Below are 24580 nucleotides of genomic sequence, written 5' to 3' on the forward strand. Positions count from 1 at the left end.
CGAGGACGTGCGTATCGCCTTGTTCTAGAGGGGGGTATGCTTCTTCGGCGAACACACCACGAAGAAGACGAGTACGCCCGGGGTACGCGTCGCGCCTCACAGTGGGGGCAGCGACATAAGTATAAGACGGCCTTAAGAAAAGCCTTCATTCTGATAGCAGATCGCAATCCGCGGAGTCGGTGAACTCGCGAGCTCTGCGACGCGACGCGACCCGCGCGTTTGCCCGATTTTTTTCTCTTCCTCCTCCTCCTCCTCCTCCTTCTCCTCCTCCTCCGTCTCCTCCGTCTCCTCCGTCTCCTCCTCGCCGTCTCTCGCTTCTTTCCTGCCCTCCGCCGGTTCTTGGCTCCTGGGGGAAAGGACTTTCTGTCAGCGGCGTGTACGCGGGGGTCGCCTTCGAGCGTTCTTGGATGTGCCCTGAAGAGGAGATAGAGCAGAGACAGAGACAGAGACAGAGAGAAAGAGAGAGAGAGAGAGAGAGAGAGAGAGAGAGAGAGAGAGAGAGAGAGAGAGAGAGAGAGCCATCCTCGACGAGGGAGAGAGCGAAGAGCCTGGTCCTCCTTCGCATCGCACGGAGGCGCGTTCGCAACCTTCCCCGTGGCGGCTCCGAGTGACCTGGTGAGTAGACGAGTCGCGCACGCTTGCGCGTGCGCGGCATCGAGTAATCGCGAAGAACGCTCCGAAAGGCGTATCGCGGTATGTAATTGCGGCTAATTGCGCATAAATCCTGCGGAATCGCGACTGCACGCGGACCTTGGCCGGTGAGCTAACTAGCTAGCGAGCGAAAACGCGGAGAGCGACGGGTTTGAGAAGGCTGGCCAAGAAAGAGGGTAGGGGGGGGACTGGCCGAAAGACCGCGGTCTTTAATTGCCTCGCGAATTCGTTCGCGGATACGCGGCGATCACCTCACGGCGCGGCGGTGGCGTTTACAGTTCGCCGGCTGATTGAGACGTAACGAGGCGGCTACGGGCTGCTCGCTCGAGCGACTGAAACAAGCGCCGACAAGCGTCTTGTCGTATGTATGCGTCTAGTTTTTGCCTGTCGCCCGTTCCCGATAGAGCATCGGGACTCGCGACGCGACGACGCGGCGATTCGCGTCGCCGAATGTAACGGCGCGCCGGTGTCGAACAGGGAATCACTTGTCGCCGTTTGTCGCCCTCGCCATCGAGCTCCTTTTTTCCCTCTCTCTCTCTCTCTCTCTCTCTCTCTCTCTCTCTCTCTCTCTCTCTCTCTCTCTCTCTCTCTCTTTCTCTCTCTTTCTCTCTCTCTCTCTCTCTCTCTCTCTCTCTCTCTCTCTCTCTCTCTCTCTCTCTCTCTCTCTCTCTCCTTTTGCGCGCTCGGACACGTGTGATCCGCCTTGGTCTCCGACTTGGCCACGGACTTGCCGAGGTGCAGGACGAGTGCAAAAGTTCTGAGGGTCCCTCGGGGACGCCGCGAGTCCCGCTTGCGGCAGCGCTTGCGAACATGAAGACGCGTAAGGACTGCCAGGACAATGGCGCAGCTACTTGGTAGAGCTACTTGATTCTCACTCGTTCTCGGTAAAGCTGCTTGGTCCACTTGTCCAGCGAGGAGTCCGCCAAGACTCTTGCCCTCATCCGACGCAGCCGGCGGATTCCTGACGGACTGGAGCGAAAAGTCCTGTAGGATTTTGCAGGTAACCATGTAGACCTTTGGTGGTGAATTAAGGAACATCGGCGGGCGAACAAAATGCGTCAACGATAACGATAAAAGATTTAGATATCAATCAATCTGATTGATAACTAAAAGTCCACAGGGTTACCCGCAAAGTGGCAGAGGAATATTCTCGTGCCCGACTGAGGATACTCCCTTGTTGTCGTTTTTATCAGAAGCCTCGAGGCTTCGGCTTTGAAGTTTTAACAAACATTATTGGAGATAATTGGCTTCCTAGAAGAAGTTCCGCAAGTTCGTCAACTTGTTCGACGCCTCGGAGCTCCGAATATGATCGGCAGGCCTGATTTCGAGAGAGAGAGAGATTTTTCGCGCAGCGTCCCGCACGACGGAGGAAAGTGCGATCTCTCGCGTTACGATTCGCGCTATTCCTGGTCTCTCGTTACTCACGTAACGACTTGAGCGCGTTTGAGTCACGATCTTCACGTAGCGCTGATTAGCGGCGGCATTTACCGCCGGCGTAAAGTACGTCGCGCGCTATTCGCGGACGGAACAACGAGCGCGTTAAAATATGCGCGAGACCGTTCCCGTGCGAGTTCCAGCACTAAATGACGTGAGACAAAACGGCGGAACGACGGTTATTACGTAAAATAAAAGCGATCCCGGGCGGTCTGCGCGCGGCGGGCGCTCGCTGGCGCGATGCACGACGATGAACGATTTAGATCAGCCCGCAGCCAAATTGTTGCTCCGCCGGCTGCCTTGACGAACTGCAATTTTCTGCACACTGCACGTCCAATGAGATACGTCTCTCAGAAGCAAAACAGTCGAGCGCCGTCCGAGCGTTTCATACAGGGTGAAGCATTTGTAATGTTGATGACAGATATCTCATAAAATATGCGTGTTGTGGAGAAATGTTTCGGAGATTTGCTTGACATCAAAGGGGACATTATCAGTTTTATTGTAGATGGCGCTACCGTATAGATCAGACAAAAGTCAACTTTATTTTTTTTAATAATTTTATTCTTTAAATAAATTTAAACAATCTTTTTGATATATTTTTTAATTTAATTTATAAATAAATTTTTTAAATAAATATAAATAAATTTCTTTTAAATAGATTAATTTTTTTAATAATTTTTCAAATAGGAAGCTTCATTTTGTGTTGCTTTACGCGAAGGTACGGGTAAAAACAAATACTTCTTATTCGAAGCAGAGAAAAGATTGCGAAGATTAATCAGATGAAACTGAGAAGGAAAGTCAAGTACCATTTTGCAAAAGTCGCAATAGTCATTAAGTTATTGGTGATTGGAAATGAGCGACAGGTTCAAGATTCAGGGTTCAAAGTTCAACTTACTCATATCCATCGCTAGACATGATAGCCGTATCATGTAAATTAGGTCATTCTGAACAAAAAAGTCCTTTAGCGTTTTGCAAGTTAATTGCAACACAAATTTTAAAGTTATCAATTAAAGAGTCTTTAGATGTGGCAACTATTGTGATTTCTGCAAAATAATACATGACTTTTCTTCTCAATTTAACCTGATTAATCTTCACAATCTTTCGCTTCCAAAAGATCCCGGACACCCTGTATATATGCATTTTATAAATGTGTGTATGTATGTGCGTGTCTAAAGAATGACTAACGAAAATGGCTACCTCGACTACCGTCGCACTTCTTTGCACGTATCAGCCTATTTTTTTCTGAATCTTATCTGCCCGCTAATATTAACAGACTTATGACTCGCGTTTTGGAATTTATTATTTTATATTCGGATTATCATGTTATATTTCTTTTGATTATAATTTATCTTTTAATGTTCATCGACAGATTCTTATATTACACATTTATTCCTCGACGGGGCGTGTTCGATTTTCTTCGGTATAATCAATGACGTCTAAATCGTCCGGCGGGTGACAAAACATAACGCGGCGAGCCGCGGAGTCCGCGAGGAACAAGGCCGATTAAGGCGGATTACGGCGGGAGGATCCCGACACGCGATAAATAATCACGCGGTAAATGATTGTTTCACTCGGCGCACAGTGGGGCCAGATGATACTTTTTGGTTCAAAATTCTCTAGAGACCTGAATTTCCAACCGATCATCGACACCAATGGATGAGGTTGATTCTGAATAAATTCCGAAGAAATCTGTCTTGCCAAAATTAAAAAAAAATTTTTTTCTCGAATTACAAGTCCCAAAAGAGGGGAAAAATTATCGTTAAACGCGAGAAACTTGTGAAATACTCATTATTCGACACTTATTTCTATCTAATAGCGTTATTCAGCAGATTGAAACTATGAAACCAATCAACAGACCTCCTCGAGATTTATCGATTTTGAACCAGAAACCTATTAACCCAAAACTCATATACCCAAAATACAAAAACATCAAATATAGACCCGTCAAGCATAAAACCGAGGGATTTTAATCCTTAATTCTTTCTTAATGTGGGCTGAAATGATGAGCTTTGAAATTCTAAGTTTTCTAAAAGGTGATTATAAATTCTGGGGTTTCGCATTTAGTATCCATAGACTCGGACCCATTGAGATCGAACCCAAGACACTGCATTTTAAACGACAAACTTTTAAGACAAACCCTAAACCCATGAACCCTGAACTGATAATTTTTTCAAAATTTCGGCTAGACAGATCTCTTTGGAATTTACTGAGGATCAACCTCATCTCCATTGGTGTCGATGATCGGTTGGAAATTCAGGTCTCTAGAGAATTTTGAAGCAAAAAATGTCATCTGGCCCCACTGTGCGGCGTGCCACCCACGGCCGCGGCCGTGGCTGCAAAGTTGCGCCGGTGCGGATCACGTGCGACCTTCCAGCAGGTGATGGAGGCGATAGCGACATGTCGATCACGATCTCTATCACCGCAACTGATTGGTATTCCCGCAACAGCCGTCGATCCGAGCGGCTAGTCAAGCATGGGAAAAGCACGGAGAATTCTTTCGCTCTGGCCCGGCTAGACGTCCGATAGCTTCGCCGACGAGGCACGCCGACGTCGCCTGCGTGAATGACAATGCAGCGGCCATATACTTCTCTTTTCCCCTCCTTTTTCCCGCCCCCTCGTTCCACTGTCGCTATCGCTCGCAACTTTGCGAACAGCCGCGCGTCTTACCGTTAATTGGCGACTCCGTCAATCTCTCTCGCTCTCTCTCATTTCGTTCCTTCCGGACTAATTATGTACGCTGTAGAAGAAGAGCGGTCGGAAGTCAACTCGAGTTCAGCCGAGTTGAACGAACCCGATTTCAGGGTTGCTTGGCGAACTTTCGGCAAGTTTTTGTGTTCCCCTCGTTTTTGAAAATCCAACGCGGTTTCTTCCGCGAGGCGATCCTTCCCTGTTCTTGAAGTCCCGATTTCACTCGGTTGCGACCTGCGTGCGAAGATGCGTGTCTAATCCTGAGGTTTGGTCTTACTCGCTCCAGCAAATATGGAGAATAGTTTATCGAGAATAGGAAGACCAAAGGAAAGCTTGAGGAAAGTACGAGCAACCACGCTCGCACCATTTTATTCCGCACACGAAGGACGAAGACATCGCGACGAAGTCGCTGAGGCTCGGAAAACAAATTCTCTTCAGCCGATGTTCTCTTCGGTCTTCGCTCGTCCATCGCCATTATTATCGTCAACGATCCCGATTCGTATTCGAGGTTGCGATGCGGTTCCGTACACTTAATTTTTCCCCTCTTTATTCGTCTTTAACCGTCGACGGTCGCGACGTGAGCGATTTACCGATCGACCGACCGGCCAAATTACCCCGAATTCTACCTCCACCGTCCCGCCCTCCCCCCTCTCCCCGCCCCTATGCCCCTCATTCGCGACTTCTTTCTCACCCTTCGCGCGCCGCCTAAATTATTCATCGGCCGGGCTCGGTTCCCCAATTTTTTTTCTTTCCCCGCGCAGGAGGAGGCGAGGCCCGGTTTCTCTCGCCCGTGTGAGCGCGACGCAAAGGCTCATTTCTATTTCCCGCGGGCTCGCTGCGGGGGTGTTGTTCGCTGGAGGGATTTTCCCCAAGATTTCACTCCCCCAGTCAGAACCGTAACGTCGATGCGACGTTGATTTGACGTTGAAATGGTTGATGAAACGTTGAATCAACGTTAATTCAACCCTCATCGACGTCGAATCAACGCTGTGCTTCTGACTAGGTCCTGGCGATGCCAAAGATGGCGGCCCGATGGCGGCGATGGAGCATTTCACACTTCGAGCTTTCGCTTATAAAGAAAGAAATATTGGGTTGTTCGATAAACTCGCAGGGATTTGGAGAGAAACTCGTAGCCGATAGTCCCATTAGCGGACACAACCTTCTTTTCTTTCGATCCTTTGTCAAATTAGACGGACCGCTCAAGACTATAAATTTCGGACAGGTTAAATCGCTCCATCTTAGACAAAGATTTAAAGACTAATATTTAATAATTTAGTAATGTTGTGGTAAATATTTGTCTAAAATGGCAATCTAATCTGCCTAAAATTGACAATCTTAAATATTAATATTATTAACATAAATACTATTAAATATTGTTAATCCTTGATTACTGGGACGCTTTTGTCACCTCCTATTAACAGGATAGGTGAATTTTCAAATCATATGCATTTTTCTAAAGGAAAAAGATAACTTTTTACTATAGAAAAAAACAAATTTTGATTCTTAAAGTATTTATGAACGTTATAATTCCTTCTTTTGAACATACAAGAAATATGCATTAACTTTGGCTCGTGTGATTAAATTGACTTTTATCTAGTGAAAAATTGATCGGTCGATTTTCACCCATCCTGGTGTGTATTCAAGGATTAATATTATTAATTTTTCTTCCGTTTCGCATCTGTTCTGAACCCTTTTTCCAAACGTCCCGTATATTTAATACTCGATACAGCTTGCTTCAGGCAAATTAAGTTGTACCCGTCGTCGCGGAAACTTCCGTCGATTTCTAGCGGAAAACTTTGCCACTTTCCTGCCAGATTTGGGCCCGCAGTGCGGTAGCCGCTCCTCGTCCGCAGGATCGGCCGTGATCGTTAATCGCGCTCGCGATCCATCTCGAGCGCGTCTCGCCGCGCCGGGCGGAAGAGAAGTCGGCGAGTCGCGTGTCGTGGGACTCGGCGTCTACGCGGGAGTAATTTAAATCGGGCCCGACAAAGGAGGATGCCGCGCGGCTCTTCAGCTTGTATCATATAAAAAGCATCATCAGCCGGCATACATCGCATACGTCGACGCGGCTTTTACGCGCGACGATGTTTCCAGAATCGTAATTTCCCCCTCCGCCTGCCTGCCCTCCTTCCCCCTTCTGCCCCCGGGTGTTCCCGCGGACGTCGGAAGGAATGAAATGAGGTGAAAGTTTTTAGATGGCCCCAGCATGAGAATAGAGCGAGTATCGATTTTTAAATTGAACATTATTTCGCAGCACGTGAGACAACGACGGGCCCCGGTATCTAGGATAGCGTTTCTCTCTCTCTCTCTCTCTCTCTCTCTCTCTCTCTCTCTCTCTCTCTCTCTCTCTCTCTCTCTGTGTCTCCCGCCTCCTGTCGCTCGATCTCCGAAGAAAGAGAGAGAGAGAGAGAGAGAGAGAGAGACGCGCGATCGTTGAACTTGTACCAATGAGTAGTCCGCCGAAGAAAAGGAGCGGCGTGTAACAACGCGGGACGACCGGACGGCGGCCGGCCGGGTATTCTAAACCGGGATGCGGGGAGTCGATTAGACAATTTATTTGAAAAGTACACTCCGCGCGGCCGTCGATCGCGTCCGATCGACGGTTTCTTGCGGGCCCGAGCGCGCGTCGAACACATCGTTTCGCCGCACACTGATCCCCCGGGAGATATGTTGTTTCAAAAGTCTCGACAAATCTCAAATCTCAATGAATCTTCAACTATTTTTTTTTAAACGTTCATCAGTGAATTTGTAACATGAGCTCGATATTCGATTAAACATTCGAGAAATTGTTTGTCTAATCAAAAATAAAAATTTCAACCAAATGATGCATAATCTTCCATGATATTGACTATTTCGGGAGATTTTCCACGGTTGGACAGACTGTCGCAGAAAAATGCTTTTCCAACGTGAAAAATCAAAACGGCGGACTAAGATGGTGGACACAAAATATCAAAATTAGATAAATTTGCAGAAAGATACGTATACCGGGGGTTTTGGGGTCGCTGAGAACGAATATGCACTACGTATTTCTTTGCAAATTTATCAAATTTTGATACTCTGTGTCCGCCATCCTGGTCCCTCATTTTGATTTTTCACGTTGGAAAAGCATTTTTCTCCGACAGTCTGTTCAGCCATGGAAGATTTCTCGAAATAGTCAGTATCATGAAAGGTTGTTCATCATTTGGTTGAAATTTTTATTTTTGATTAGACAAACAATTTCTCGAATGTCTAATCGAAAATCGAGCTCGTGTAATTTGTTTTAACAAATTCACTGATATATGTTTAAAAAAAAGTAATTGAAGATTCATTGAAATTTGAGATTTGTAGAGACTTTTGAAACAACATATCTCCCGGGGGACCAGTGTGCGCCGCTCCTCTCGGCCGCCATTTTCTCTCTCCCCGTCCTCCCGGCGCGGCGCGGCGCGGCGCGGCGCGGCGGCCGGAGAGTCGCGAACAGTTACGTTCCGATAAGTCGCGACTATCCAGGAAATGAGAAAATCTCTATACGCCGCGCCGACAGCGACGTGAGCTTCGCGAGACGGCGAGTTACTCGCCATTAGTGTCGAATACGGCAGCGACCGCGCCGCCGCGCCGCGACGTTCGAAGAAGAAGACGAGGAAGACGCACCAGGGCGAGGAGGAAGCTGAAGAAGACGCAGAAGAAACTATTAATCAAGGAAAGTAAAACACGGCCCATTCTATGGCCATGGCGAGTGATCGCGCGCCTAATGACATAATCGTCCGCGGTTGATTCGCGGCGGGGAGGAGGAGGGGAGGGGGCGAGAGCGGCGCTTCGATTTGGATTTGTTGCGTCCACTGCGCGTCGGGGAAAATCGACGGAAGGAAGAGGCCACCGAGAGCACACACAAGCTGCAGCTGAGATACCGTGAAACGGATAATTAACCCACATATTCTTCTCGCGGTGCACTTAAGCGCCGCCGAATGCCGATTCGCGCGTGCGCGAATAATTATTCCGTTAACATGGCGCTCGATCTGAATTCCCGGTAGGTCCCTCTGTTCTTTCTTTCTTTCTTTCTTTTTTCTCTCCTCTTCTTTCTCCGCTTCTTCCTTCCCGGCTAATCCCGGCTGCTCTTGGACAGAGACACGTTCGAGAGAGGACGTTTACGTTTACGTTTGCGTTTACGAGCGCGTCAACGTGCTCTCTCTTATCTGGGTTAATCGATTCGCGCTTAAGAGCGTCTTGCGCTTAAGAGCGCTGATCTCCGCGCCGTCGTTAATGTTTTGCGTATCCTTAAGGAGCAATAAACGTAGTCTAGCTCGACGAGAGAGCGGCGGCCGGCGCGTTATTTACGAGCGGATTTCGGATTCTCGCCGAAATCCGATTGCTGCGCGCGCGCACGCTCGGTGATTAATACGCGATGCGAGAGCCATCGGGAGATTAATCTGCGAGATAGCCGCGATTCGCGTCATGAAAGTTCGGCGAACAGCGGGATTAACTCGTCCCGAGAGCGTCGATTCCGGGTATTTTCGACGCCGGCTGATCGTCGATTTTTCCGACGGTAACTAATATCGAACGATTGTGCGTCGCACGATGCAAAATTGTCGCGTATAACTCCAATCAGAAAAAAGATATTTAAAAGATGTTTTTAAAAATACCAAAAAAAAATTTTAAGAAACATTTTTGGGACGTAAAAAATAATTTCAAACGAGTTATTAGTATAAAATAAATATTGGGTAAACATTGAATAAGCGTTAAATAAATATTTTTTCTTAATCATTATTTTGAATGAAGAATTAATGTAAAATAAACGTTAAACGAACCTTACATAAATATTTCTCGTACAATGAATGGAAGAAATATGAGAAATGTAAAATGAACATTTGAAAGACGTTAAAAAAAGATATCGTCCGCCGATTTTGAAAGTTCATTGTGTTGAACTTGGAACATTTTTATTTCACATTCGTCAGCAATGGCCTCAAAAGCCGCTGGACGCAAAATTCGGATGACCTCGCTTCACCTTTGGAGCCTAGTTTTGAAACGACGGGATGAGGTCACTGAGGCCATCCCCTCCACTCCACAAATTCAATCCTCCGCATCCACAAATACTCTTCCAACTCTTTATGGAGTAAATATTTGTTGCGATTTTTAACTTAAAAAAAGAACCAAAGATGTAGCGTCAACTACGAAATGGGATACCTTTTTCTTGCGAAATAATTAACCAAAATATACTACAAATATCCTTATATTAAATTTGCAATAAAAATAGACCACTTGCAAGAAGAATATCACAAGAAAGTTATTTGTAGCGAGATTAGAAAAGAAAAAAAAACAGATTTTGAAAAACCCAAAGTCCCCCGCTGCTCTGAGAGTTAACTTCGCGCTTGCGCGAAATTCAAAGCTTGCCAGTCGAGGTCGGTTAAAGGTCAGTCGACACGGCTGAAGACGATTCCTCCAGGCGGTGGAAAATTCTCGGTTGTACCGATGAAATCGTCCCCTCGCCGGGTTCCTAGCGACAATATAAACTTTTCGCTTGTGTGAAATCGCGCGAGGCAGGCCGTTTGCGCGAGAGACCGAGAGCCCGACAGCCTGATGGACAGGCGGACGGGCGGCTGTGACTCTCGTCAGAAAAACCGCGAGGATTCGACTTGCGAGGAAGAGCTCGACGAGGGCCGCGGCGACGATCGCCGTTTCACGCTGGAGAGTCACGCTTCCGAGTTAAATCGGGATAATTCGTGCTCGTTGGGCAGCTCGTTTTTCTCAACGACACGCTCGACAGAGAGAGGCTTGTTTCGAGAAAGTAATTGGAACGTGCGTGAGCCGGCTCGACCTAATTTCCAGACTCGCGTAAAAAGCAACGCCAAGCGTGTTGTGTCTTTGACGTGCGTCAGTCGCGAGCCGTTCCCGACGTATCCTCTCCGTCCGTTTTCTTTTCTCCCGCTGCTTCTTCCACATCCTCCGGCGCGAATCCCCTTTGCCTTAGATTTGGCACCGACGCCATTGCGCCACGGTCGGGCCCCTCGGGATTAATTTCGAAGAGACCCTCCGTTCGTCAGAAAATACGATTAACTGATACAAAGAATGGCTCTTTCGACGCGACAGCCGCTTCCAATCGCGTAATGGACTCCGCAATCGTAGTGAAATTCACGTTTCTGCCCACCTCCTCTCTCTCTCTCTCTCTCTCTCTCTCTCTTTCTCTCTCTCTCTCGCTCTCGCTGTTCTTCTCCTGTCGGCCGGGACCATTGTTCGGTCACTTGTCACGGCCTGCCGCCGTGTAGACGTCAGATTCGCGTAAAAAGCGGTGCACCCGATTATCCGCGTAAACGAGACTCCTCCGATAGGTCAAAAAGTATTCGAACTGGAACTTGGTTTTGCGCGAGCGGAGAAGAAAGAATTGAAAATTCCGCTGGAACGTCCGCTGGCGACAAGTTCGCCGCCAGTTGTCAATAACTCGGCGAGACCGCGCGCGACGTTTTTGCCCGCGCAGAACATTTTTTCGGGTCTAATTGGGATTTAGTCCGGTTGCCCTGAAAAAAGATGAGATCCACAAGGATTCGACTTGGAAGTGCGATGTTTCGAAAATGTAACTTCTAATCACCCGATTAACATCGAACAACTCTTGCCTGAAACATCTTTTTTATTTGCCTAATTTTTTTTTTAATACTCAAAGAAAGCTCGGTAACTTTTTCAATATTTAGCTTACGACGTCTCGCTAACTATCTGTCGGGAGGAAAAGTGCTGCTACGCTTTTTTCTACTCTACTTGGTCTCAAGAATTGCTGTTACAACAGTGCCCTAATTTTTGTCAACTTTTGATTTTGAAATTTTCAAAGGTACCCAAAGGTACCCGTTTTTCTGGCACATCCTATATATTACAAGAATAGGACCTTCAGCAAGTGCTCGAATAATCGATGTCGCGACAAATTTGGAAATTGCAATTTGTAGCGTATTCGGGAAAGAGAGAGAAAGAGAGAGCGAGAATGAGAGAGAGAGAGAGAGAGAGAGAGAGAGAGAGAGGGGGGGGGGTCCCGAGAAATTTCTACGCGAGCGCTCCGTCGACTCGCGAGTAATCGCGTTGTAAAAGTGTACATTGTCAGTAGCATAGATAACCATCGGTACGTACCTCGCTAATGAGCCATCATCAACAGAATCTCTCCTAAGTGGAAAATGCGATAATAACAATAATAATGAAACGTAATCATAATAATATCGAGGACGATTACGCTGTGTGTATTTTCATGCGGCGCAGAGCGGTGAGCGCTCGCATTCGGCGGCGACTCGCGCAGGGGGGGGGAAAGTTGGGCACACCTAGAACTCGTAGAATCTCCTGGGTCAGTGTTTCTAACGGTTGACCGGCCACCTTTGCCGGTGCTATTGTATCTGGAAATAATTTGCGCTATCCATACCCGCCCTCCTCCCTCTCCCTCCCTCTCCTCATCCGCTCGCTCGCGATCCTGAGGAGCCGGAAAAAACGCACTCGAAATCTGAATCCGGGTCGCGCGCGGGGCGTCGCGCTGACAGTCTCATTGTAATCGCGAGATCAGTCGCGGGTCGAGCTGCTAAATTCCGAAATTAACAATCGCTCGGGGTTAGATTAGGTTAGGTTAACGCGAGTGGGCGATCGGCATTCCTCCAATCCGGCATTCCTGTGATATACCTCGCGTCATTGTAACCCCGGGAGGAAGCACCTAATGCCAAGAGACCCAAGGGTCCCAAGGGACCCAAGGCTCCTTCGTCACCTGTCGGCGCGATCACAAGAGAGAAAGGGAGAAGCCGCTCGTTATGGGAACCTCGCGAGAGCACGGCACCTAAATTGGCGATCTTTGCTGTCTGGCCATGCAGTGTCTCTTAATCGCCGCGCTGCTGGTGTACTATCGGGAAAGGGAAATTCCTTATAGGAGGATACGGTACGGAAACGTAATATGTCGCTCGTGCGCGAGAAAGAAGACCCGTTTCCAGCTCTACTGGATCCAGCTAGACGCGCGAGGTTGAGCTCTCCTGTTCGCCGACGCTGGATTCTTACACGGAGCGAAATGTTTGGCTGAAGGAACGAATCTTCTGCTTAAGCTAGAAATCTCGATAGTTTCCACTGGATTCTCGTCGTCTCGACCGGAATTCCTGTGTCCTTCGTGTTTCGCCAGAAAGTTCTGTCGTTCAGCCAAACATTTCCTCTCTCGTTTCCGACGCTGTAAATCAAGATGGCTGCGGCGAGTACACAGGAGCCCTAACCACTACGTCAAACTTCGACGAAGTCTTGACACTTAGCAGACCGAGAGTCATTAATTACACTCGCGAACTTTCTAATTCTTTGCATCGGGTCTAGATGTGCGTGTACGTTGGGACTGATTACGATGCTGATTCTGCGGCTAATCTGTCATTTTGACAACTTGACGTATCATATTATATCATATCGTATCGAATTGTATTCAAATGCGGCGGAAAGGATTAGAAGCACTAATGAGCTTTGGCTAAGTAGTAAGCGCGCGTCAAGGCTTTTTAGTGGACACCTCAGTTATTAAAAAAAGAAAATGATCAATCGATGTAATTTGGATAGAGTTAAACGAACCCAATTTTAAAGCTGTAATGTAATGGCGAAGAAAAGAAGTCTTAGTTCCTTCGGCAAAGTTTCGCAGTTGAAATTCCCACATCCCACATCGGTTCGACTTGATTCAGCTGTCGAGAATCAACTCGGAAGGATAATGTTCCTTGTGCCACAAAATATTTGCGCAGCAGTCCGCAGACTCGCTACTCCTTATTCGATTTTCTTCTGAAATACGTACGTTGCGTATCTTCCTTCTTCTTCTTCTTCTTCTTCTTTTTTTCGAGCATGTTGCTTCTCTTTTCAGAATATACAAACCACTCCGCCAGGGAATCCTGTAATCCGGAATACATTAGTTTTTGTAGCCCGCGAGAATCAATCGAAGAACAAGGACCACAGGCTGACGAATAAAGAACGAAGAGAGAGAGAGAGAGGAGAGAGAGAAGACTGACGAGAGAATCTCGCGCTGCAAAATTTGCGGGACCTGCTTCTCTTCGTCCGATCTTTCCGTGAAGCTGGTGTATACGTCGTGTCCTTTTTTGCCTCCTTTCCAGAGTATGTAAACGGCTATCCCGCGCCGGTGAATTCCTCGCAGGAAGACGACTCGTCGGCTTCATCGACGCACGCGGAGAGTATCGGCGATTAATCGGGGAATAAAGAGACTCTTCCTCTTCAAGGTGGCCGATGAATCACCGCCACCATCGCGCACACTTCCGCGCTACATCCCGCGAAATTCCACGGTACACATATACGGTATACCGTGCTCGAATCAGTAGCGTAAAATTGGATGATTAAAGAAGCGGAATAAAGAGGAGAAAAAAAGATACCGAGGAAACACAGAGAGATACCGAAGAGCGGCGGGGGGGGGGGGGGGGCGGCAGACAAGCGCGTCTCGGCGCGGACGTGCCGCGCGTTCTTCTCCTTTCATCCGGCGTTCTGCATGCTCGCGGGAAGACGAGCGTCAATGATGACTTATCCGCCGCTGCCGAGGTGAATCGCCGTTAACCTTCGCACTTCATTGGTCGCCCCGTTGCCGCCGCGGTACCGCTTCTCCACGTGCCGGCCGGCCGACCGAAGATTTCGGACACGGCGCCTCGTGCACGAGATCGCCTTTCGCGAGGCGAGGAAAATTCTCGTAGAAAATTTTAAAGAGCGTCGGAGAAGAAAACCGAGAGAACCGAGAGAAAGAGAGAGAGAACCGAGAAAAAAGAGAGAGAGAGAGAGAGAGTATCCGGCGCTCGCCTCGCCTCACACGACGAACGACGCTGACGGAGACTTGAGGGGGAAAGAAAGGAAGAAGAAAGGAAACAAGGTGGCGAGAAGAGAAAGAGCGGCCCCAGCGTGGTAGAATTTTCACCGGACGGATGGACGGACTGTCGAACGGATGAACGCACGCACGCACGCACACATGCGTCTCCGTCGGCTCAAAGAGCCGGTGAAAAAATGGCCCCGTTTCCACTTCACGGGCTTCAGATAGATGCGATTAACTTGCAATTATTCGGGTCAACAATGGCACCGCACGCGCGCGGCCGAGTAGCCTACCGTGTGCTCGTCTATTGACAGAGCATGACGCTCTCTCTCTTTCTCTCTCTCTCTCTTTCTCTCTCTTTCTCTCTCTTTCTCTCTCTCTCTCCCCTTTTTCTTTGAAATTGAAGGTTGTCCGTCACTGGTAAAAAGCGGAATCTGCTCCAGTGGGAAGCCTCAAGGAGCACGAGACACGAGGTAATGATACGAGACTTTGATAGAAAGTACGGTGATCTGCGGCTTTATGGACGCCCGTATCATACGGCTCGAACTAATTTCGATCGAAGCTGCGTTCCGCCAGACGGACGACTCGCCCCGTCGTACGCTTCGCTAATCATTGGACGCGTCGCTAAGAAAACGACTTTTCCTTCTTGTTCTCGGAAACGCACCCACCGCGTGTCTGCCTAATGAGATATTATTAACGAAGGAGAGAGAGACGGGGGAGGGGAGAGGAGACGATGAGAAATTGCAAACTCCGCGAGGGATTTGATTAGACGTCTCGTCAATCGTGGTCGCTCGTTAAAAGAAGAGAAATTGCTTGATAACAAACGGCCGGAGTCGAGTTGGACTAGCGGGGGCAGTGAGAGAAAGAGAAAGTAAAGTTAAAATACGACTAATTGGGAAAACGACGACATAATTTGACCCCCATCCTATCTTCTCCTCCTCTTTCCCTCCGCCGCATAGAAATTTCTTAGGACTATATCCCGAGATGCAGCATTCTGGAAATTATCTGGGATCTAATCGCGATCTATTCGGTTCTCCTAAATAGATGAAATTGCGATACCAAATGCGAAACTAAAAGAGATTTTTTCAGGCTGCCATTTCCTGTTTTCTATCTATTTTCAATTTTATTTTGTCTTATATTTTTTTCTTTTACGATTAATTGCTTCCAATTTACCACAATTTATGTCTATATCGTCTGCGAAATAAAAATGGTACTTGATGATTCTTAAAGAAATTAAATAATTTTTATGATGGACGAATTCAAGTCTGCTTGATTACGTACGAAAAGAGGCAAAATATAACGTGGGCAAGATAGACTAGCAGAGCAGGAATTGAATCCGGGCGAATGCTCTTCCAACTGAGCTGCTCATGCAACATCATGCTTCGATATATTATCTTCTTTTTATTCAACAACGAAGAGAATTGACGGAAGCTATATATGCTCGCTACATCAACTGGTAAGAAACGAGAAATTAAGAAGTTACGTCAAAGCATGGTAAAAGATTGGGCCGAGAATCGAACCCGGGACCTTTCGCTCGCCTTTCGGGCGACTGCTCTACAAAACTAAGCTATCCACGCCTATTAAAGTCTACTAATCGCCACATCTCAACTCTTTCTGTCTTTCTTATTGACACTGTGCCGTCTGTATTACGCACAAAGCTGTCGCGCTGTCTAATTCGGACAAACTGAGCTACTAATTCACACCTGACTCCTCCTTTTTCCGACTAGCGATAAATATCGAAGAGATAAATGGGCTTGTTAACCCTTTTAATGCCTACTGGTAACTATAGTTACCAGAAACGCACTTAAGAGTCCATAACTTAGTCGAAAAAGGAGATATTTTCGTTTTCTTTGCACCATTGTAAAGGTGAATTTTTCTTCTAAAAAATGGTATATAGGTTGTATGTAGATTCGGTTTAGTCTGTTTTTAGCTCCGTTTTAATGATAACATGTTTTGTCAAATTCCAAGTAGGTATAGTTAGCATTGTTACTGACATCTATTGCAATAAAAATGCACTATATATAAATATATATGTATAAATGAATAGATTGGTATCTGTTATAATTTTATACATTTGGAAGCTTTCTCAGATGCAAAATGTGAAATTAAAAGAATACAGAAATTCAAAATGGCGAATCCAATATGGTGGACAGGAAAAACAAGAAATCGACCTATTTTCATGAAACCTGGTGACCTACAGTTTTTTATGCGGCGAAAAATGAAGGAACGATTGAGTATTTAAATGGTGATCTATAAGATATTCTTCTGAAATAGTAAGCTTGACGCTCTGAATGATAAACTTCACTCACAAATATACGTAGTAAAGTTTCAGCTGAAAAATGTCAAGCTGACTTCAAATTTATGTCGTATAAATTACCCTTCATTTTTCTCTGTATAGGTTGCTCATTTCGTATATGCTTTTAGGATTCAAGTCATATTTACCAACAAATAAAAGACAAACGATAAAAAACCAAACTAACGAAACCACCAAACGAAAAGCGGAAACTTCATGTACTCATTTATTTAGAAAGTAATTTTTCGTAGATATAAAATTCTGATATTCTTTTTGGTTATCACTACTTATAGTCTCAGTTCAAAAAAACTCAAATTTTATTCTTAAAACACTTATAAAAAGATCGGGCGTTAAAGGGTTAAATTCAATTATAAGTGAATCGTTAACATTAATATCCCCGTATGGCGGCATCGCCATACGGGGATATGATCCCGCCGGCTTGCAACGTAGGAATTCGATAAATCTGCTTAGTTATAACATTCGATTTCGTTGAGTAAGCTATACATTTTTGCTACGTTAATGAAATCATTTTTTTTCCATATAGAAACATATCGACGTCATGCTGACTGAAGAAAACATTGTCATTCTATTTCCATTCCGGACAGATAATTCATGCTTGGGAGAACATTTCCAACTGACATCGTGATCAAAATTAGTGCGGGACCTGTGAACGTTCGACGATTCGAATCGACGATAGGGGCGAACATTCGGCTGGGGAAGTCCCGCGGGGCCGCCGCGGCATTAGTGATGCGCGCCTCGCGTCGGCCGCGCGTTACGAAATAACACATTGTTATGTATCGCTCATGGTGACGCGTGCACCTACGGTGCACCTACCGGTGCTCCGCTCCGGAGAAATAACGGTGCAACGGGCCGCGCAATACAATGAGCGAGAGAGCCGAAACGAAAAAGCGGGAAAAAGCCCAAGCGGAATTCGTTGGCCGCCGCCGCGCCGCGTTAAATCACGCTCAGTGCGTACGCTGTGTGCGTGCTCTAGCCGGACGGGCGGAGGGAAAAAGGAGAAAAGAAGCGTCCACGTGAAATTAGAAGCGCAGGATTTAACTGTACTCGGGGCTATAAACTTTCGCTGTAACCCTCGCGGTCAGAACTGTAAAGTCCGCGCCTTGCTTCCGCCAAGAATCGCGCCGAAGGAACAGCTCGCGGAGAGATACCGTGGAATGTGTAGCGCGCGTGCGCTCTTCTCGTAGACTACGACTATGATAAGGTTACATTAAACTTGAGCGTATATCGCATCGTATCGCGCAACATCACGCGGCAGAACTTACGAGTCGGCGGAATTCTTCCAGTGACGGTCGCGATTAGCCGTTAACGGACGATCGAACGCGCCTTAATGGGTAGATGCAAACTTAACAGTATTATCGTATGAACGGGGGACCGTTAGGCAAACGGTTATCACATGCGGCATATCGTAATTATTTCGGCAGGAACGTTCCTTTTTTGCGCAGCAGCCGCGTGCTGTCGATTTGTCGCGTCGAAGCATGCGCGGCAAGATATTGATACGTCGCTCGAGTGCGCGCGAGAAAAAGAGATTCGCTCGGGTGCGCGATAATGAACCTTTCCTTGAGCTCGTGATTATATTTTTTAAACTGTTACAAAGAATATTCCTTGTCCGAGACGAGACTTACTGCTTGAAAGGGGAAATGTGTACCAAGTAGCTCTTTGCGTTTCTCTGAATTCCGACTTTGGCACACTTTGGCGACCAATAATCGGTCGCGTTCCAGTCCGCAATTTCTAATTATCAGTCTCCAACATTTGTGTTGGTCCTCGATACAAGTGATATTACATATCTCTTTCAGAGATAGCAAAGGATAATTGGGAATGAATGACGATTGCTTCACGATAATGATATCAATGACAAGATAATGACTACAAAAACGTTCCTACATGATTAACGGTGAAAAGTGCAAGTCAGCCTTCGTTTCATCAGAATCTTGATTAAAGACCGCGCTCGTTATATCTTTTTTATACAAAAATTAGCAAAATTTGCAGCTTCTTAAATTTACTACCGAAAATTTTGAATACGCCTTCAAAATGCCTTTCTGAAAATGCAAAATCGACAGGATGAGCGGGATTTCAATTTAGTATTCGTGGTCTGAGTCTCGGATATATTTTATGAAAACCGTAAAGTGCGGTTTGAGTCCTTGCTTTAAATCTTCAGCTGAGACTCAAACCACAATTCATTTCGTTTTCCAGAAATTTAACCGAGACTCAAACCACATTTTACCGTCTTCTTTAAAATTTAGCTAATTTCGTGGAATGAAATTAGACTAAAGCATTATTATGATATTTAAACCATACGAAGAAAATGACACCTTTCTCCGACCACCGGAAGTGTCCGAAAAAAATTATTTTCTTTTTTTTAAAGAAGTTATAATAACTTTCAAGTACTTCCGGTAGTCGGAGAAAATCGGATGAGATATCATTTCTTGTTTCGACGAGTACTACCGCATGCAATTTTAAAAGTTTACAAGAAACGCCTGGTTTCGATTTTCCCTCATTTTATGGATACATGAAATTAAGCAAAATCTAAACCAGGCGCTTTTTGTGAACGTTTAGAATTATATTCGATAAGACTCATCGAGACGAAGAAAAAGATATCTCGCCCCACTTTCTCTGACTACTGGAAGTGCTCGAAAAAAATTGTTATCTTAGTTTTACATGTTGCACTAATTTTCGAACACTTCCAGTGGTCGGAGAAAGTCAGGCAAGGTGTCATTTTCGTTGTCTCGACAAATACTACCAAATGCAATTCTTAAAGTTCAGAAAAAACAGCTGATTTGAAATTCGTTTCATTTTATAAGTCTAGGAAATCAGCTAAATTTTGTAGAAATCGGTAAAATGTGATTTGAATCTTGACTAAATTTCACGGGAACTAATAAATCGTGGTTTGAGTCTCATCTGAAAAACTTCAGCTGAGATTTTAGCTGAGATTCAAACCATTTTACAATTTACCATCCTGCATAAAATTAACCGAAACTCAAATCAACAACAAATACCAAATTGAAATCTCGCTCGTTTTCTCGATTCGTGTTTTTGTATCAGAAGTACATAATGAGAGGAGGAGCGATATCCCGATAAATTTAACCAAGATTTGAACCACAGTTTACCGGCCTCCATAAAATTAAACCGGGCGGAAAAATTAGGGTGTGGTCTAGTTTTACTTGTATCGAGAAATATTATCGAATGTAATTCTGAATGTCCACAAAAAACGTCTTTGGTTTTAGATTTTGCAAAATTTTCTATGAAATGGAGGTCCGCACTATTCAGCAGCTCAAAAAAATTATATCAACCGCAATGTATTTGTTTTTAATGTATTTAGTCGCATCACAAAATGCGATAACGAATAAAACGCAGCTGTGATATTTTGATTTCGTATACGAATTAAAAAATGACATTTATCATTAGCAGATTCATATTCAAGAAAGTTTAAGTCTCAGTCGATTATTATCGATAATTTAACAATTTTATCGATTATAAAAAAACCGATACATTTCTTAATCAGTTTTTTGGGAAACCAATTGTTTTCCTCCACACCGTTTATCCCCATTTTTATGCCGCTCGCTCGCTCGCGATATCGCTCGGTTAGCCGCGAAAAGGGAAGTAACATTGTCTCTAGCCGGAGATAATATCTCCAACAGCGGAAGGAGAGGGCGAATGAGAAAGGGTCAATTCGCCTATGTTCTCTTCCTCTCTCGCTCTCTCCTCCCCGTTCTCTTTCTCTCTCTTTCTTTCCTTTCTGCTAGCCGACCTTCTGCAAGGTCCTCCGACGTGCACGGCGGGACTTCGCGGTTGGAATGCGTGACTCGACGATTTTATAACCCGCTTTCAATTACCGTTCGTGGTGCTCTTGTTTCCATGCTCGCCTTGCCTCCACCTCGCCGCGCATGTAACACGAGGTGGTGCTGCTGAGGAGGGTTGGAGGGCTTTGAGGTGGAAGAGGAGAGGAAAACGCCGGCGGTGCGCGAGTAAAAGACACGAGCCGTCCAAATGCTGCGCGTCGCGTTGCGTCCTGTCGTGTGTCCGTCCCGTCTTTTCTCTTTTGCTCACCGCCAGAATGTCCGTTCGTCTGTCTTGTCTGCCTGCCTGCCTGCCTGCCTGCCCGCCTACCTGCCAGTCCTCCTGCCTTTTTTCTCACTCTCACTCTCTAGAGGGGACGTGATTTATTCGACGTCGGATATACAATCGCGCAAGCGCGAGGAATAAGAAAGCCCGATAATAGCGCGCAGGAAACGCATTCCTCGCAAAGGACATCCATCCCGGCGACGAGCGGGACAATTTCTTTCGGATCATCCGGTTCGCGTAATTCGGGGAATGATATTGAATATCGTGCGATATTTAATAACCGCGCATGCCTCTGGAAATAAGGAACGAGGCGATTCCCCCTCCCCCTCCCCCACTTTCGTTGTTTGCACTGGATGAGAGCGTGAAATGATTCACGCTGTATTGCCATGAATTTCGATGAAAGTGCTTGAAATAAACGCCCCTAAATGGATTTTCACCGATAAAATGTTTAACGGCAAGAAAGTTTAAATAATACTTTATATCGTTGAAAATATTATATAATTGTCCCAGAAGAGTCTATATCTGCTATAATCATATATTCCTTTGCCCAGTACCCTATTTATATAATTTTTTTCTTGCGTAAATATCATCTGGGGTACTTTTGCACTCCAAAAGTTAGGTTCGAGTTGGGTCAAAACAAATGTACATTTCTCATTATATAAATATATAATCACAGTGTATAGATAAAAATTTTGATATTAATAGCGGTACATAACGTAATTTGAATACTTTCATTGGATTTACAGCGATTGGACGTTTTCGAAAGGTTACCAGCAATTATCGCTACGCGGCGGTGAGCGCGAGTTTCGCTCGCTGTACGATCGGGAAATCATTTTTGCTGCGGGGGTAAAAAGGGCAAGCGTGATTAAACGGGTAGTAATGATCCACGGTAGTAATGATCCATGTGAAACGAATAAGGGGATCCGAAGGGACGGCTAGAGAGCACCTCGGCGTGTATAAAACGCCTGAGTTATAGTATCCCATGCTGCGTGCCATTAGCCGTTCGTTTGCAAGCAACAACTTCATATGATTCCGGCTACATTGTAATTCGCGTGCATTTATCAGTCGCGCTCGGTCGCACGCAGGCGGTCCTCACCAAGTCTGAAGCGACGTATGGTAGACATAGCCCAAAAATCCAAATCTCGACGTTCGGAGGCTGCGATTTTGGAATTTTGGAGTTAGAACTTATCGGGAAATTTTTCTACTCTTGGAATTCTTACGCGTTTTTTTTTCTTTTTTTTAGGACAATAACTTCCATTCTATTCTTTATATTTGTATCAGGTCGCATTGTTTGTGCAAAAAATTGTCTATATAAAAATAAAATATTACTGGAATTTGATACGAAGGAGAGAAAGTGGTACAAAAAGTTCCTCTCCAAACTTCTCGAAGTGAAAATTCGTCGAAAGCGACAGTGAGTTGGAATGATCCCGTAATCCGAACGAATGAATGTTGCGATCGATTCAAACGAGTTTATCCCGCTGACAATGAGGTATATCAGATCCACTCTTCAAGTTCGAATAGAAACATTCGAAGATTCATTCGGATTGAACGTAATCATTCTATACAAGTCTAAAAATCACTCGAGTCCGAGCGACTCGGCTGTCGCTCGACTTATCAAGCGAAATCTCACTTAGCGAGGAGTCGAGAGATGTGGTCCAAAATAATGAAAAAGAAAACAACCGATTATAGAAAGAGCAGACCCGATGACTTTACGAAAAAACTCTCTGTGACCTCTTTGTAGACCCTTCAACGATGCTGCTGATCCCGCTGCTACTCATAATCGGACCCGCGGTGGCGTTTCCCCTGGCAGACATGCTTGACAGCTCCCGGCCTGACGTCCCCCAGGAGCAAAAGGCGCTTTTCGTCTCCACAGAGATAACCGGCACCGAGGCGCCAACGGAGCACGAGGATCCGCGTGAACCGCGAGAGATGGTGGAGGACGCGACCAAGAAGACCCTGTCTGAGACCTTAAAGAGCACAAGCGATCACCCCGAGGCTTCTGCCGACTCAGAAGCCGGCGAGAGGAAGATGACGCAAGGGCGCAAGCACAAGGCCATGTTCGTGGACTACCCTCTGGTATCGCCAATCTACCCGGGGCTGTCGGCGTATGAGATCGACGGCTACGAGGAGGAGCCGGCGGTCACAGGAACGGAGCGGTCGTCGGGCGATTCCGCCAAGCGGTACCAGGAGAGCAACATCTTCTATATCCGACTGCCGCCCACGCCTTACATGTTCGTGCCTGGCCTCGGGTACATCTCGCAGCCACCTACGTACTCGGTTGCCAGCGCCGCCGCCAGCAGCCTGAGGCCGCAGGTGGTGCCGGTGGTGGGCCAGCTACCCCAGCTGCTTCAGCTGCCAGCACCCCACGCGAAGCCGGTGCGACCGGGTCAGCCGGGCGTTTATCCGGCCGGCGAGACCGTTAATCCCTTCATCAAGCTGCCCATAGACTTCGTGAGCAACGGCAAGCCCACCGCTGTGTATCAGTGGCAGAAGAAGCCCGGCAAGAAGCCGGCCGACAGCCCAATCACCAACCTGGACAGCTTGTCAGCCGACTTTGTAAGCAACGGTAAGCCGACCTCCATTTATCAGTGGCAGGCGAACCTCAAGCGGCCTGACGCTTCGCTCAACAGTCTCGACCTGGGACCTTACAACTTCAACGGCAAGCCGACCGGCCTGTACCTGCTCGGGCCGGACGGCTCCTCCGCCATGCACCAGTCCATACGACGTCCCGATTATCAGGCTGATTATCGGAGCGCGTATTACTGAGGTGTGCGCGCGAGTTTGCACCTAGCTAGCTGGCCAGATGGAGGACGAGTGAGACTTTGTGTGAGCTGTGAGAATCCCCGGAGAGGGTTCTGCGAATTTCTTCGAGCGAAATCTCAGCCGATAGACTCGATGAAGGGACTGAGAATCTGGTCACTCGAAGTCGCAGGAGTTGGTGTTTATTTTGAAGCCGCTTTTATTCCGGGGGAAAATTCGCTTCAGGCTGGAGAGCTCATTCTGTGAGTGGCAAGTCACTCGTATTTGGGACCGCTTTGCCTCTCGAGTGGAATTTTAAAGAATACGCTCTGCGAATTCAGAGCGTAGTTTTTAGCTTTATTGGTACGAAGTCTCGCAGAATTATTAACCCCTTGACCGAGTGACGCATATACGCGCGAAGAGAGAAACAGTAAAGCTATTGTTATTTGCATACAAGCGAGTATATTATGCGATTTTGTGGGCGCTGAATTCAAATTTGATATCAAAATTTCACAATACAAAATAGCGGATCTAATATGGAGTGTAAAAATTTTGAAAATAATCGGATTTTCATGAAAGTGGGTATCTATATAATAGATTTTTTACTCTATTTTTATATCTTTTTTGTTTCTGTAGTTTTTAATTTTTCGGGGGTTTCAATAATTTTTAACTTTTTTTGTTTCTATAATTTTTAACTTTTTGTTTTTATAATTTTCATTTTTTTGCTTTCATGATTTTTAATTTCCTTGTTTTTATAATAGTTCTACTAATGTTTTTAAAATGATAGTATTTTTATGTTCTTAAAATTCATATTTAAAACTTTTATTCCATCATCTTGAATTTTGAAATTTGAATATCAAATTCGGACTTAGCGGCCCCAAAAAACTTTTATAATAATGTCATAAAGAAAATTCGACAACATTGTTTCCAACAAAAATGGCACGACCAGT

The 24580-nt window shown here is 46.0% G+C and overlaps 1 protein-coding gene across 2 annotated transcripts; it reads left to right on the plus strand.

The window, feature by feature from the left end:
- Positions 1-510: 510 nt before the first annotated feature.
- LOC105184172 (uncharacterized) lies at positions 511-24208 on the plus strand. 2 transcript variants are annotated; one of them, XM_011142762.2, is made up of 2 exons: positions 511-615; positions 22633-24208. In XM_011142762.2, exon 2 carries the CDS (start codon positions 22644-22646, stop codon positions 23655-23657), a length of 1014 nt encoding a protein of 337 aa, XP_011141064.1. In that variant the 5' UTR covers positions 511-615; positions 22633-22643; the 3' UTR covers positions 23658-24208. The 2 variants fall into 2 exon arrangements, with proteins under 2 accessions (XP_011141064.1, XP_025162899.1); XM_025307114.1 differs by lacking the exon at positions 511-615 and adding an exon at positions 1606-1651.
- Positions 24209-24580: the final 372 nt, after the last annotated feature.

This window comes from Harpegnathos saltator, unplaced genomic scaffold (assembly GCF_003227715.2).
Source record: "Harpegnathos saltator strain DR-91 unplaced genomic scaffold, Hsal_v8.6 scaffold83, whole genome shotgun sequence".
Classification (NCBI taxonomy): Eukaryota; Metazoa; Arthropoda; class Insecta; order Hymenoptera; family Formicidae; genus Harpegnathos; species Harpegnathos saltator.

Bases quoted from the DNA above. Each gene is read 5' to 3' on its own strand.
- LOC105184172 (XM_011142762.2), top strand. From the start codon at position 22,644: ATGCTGCTGATCCCGCTGCTACTCATAATCGGACCCGCGGTGGCGTTT.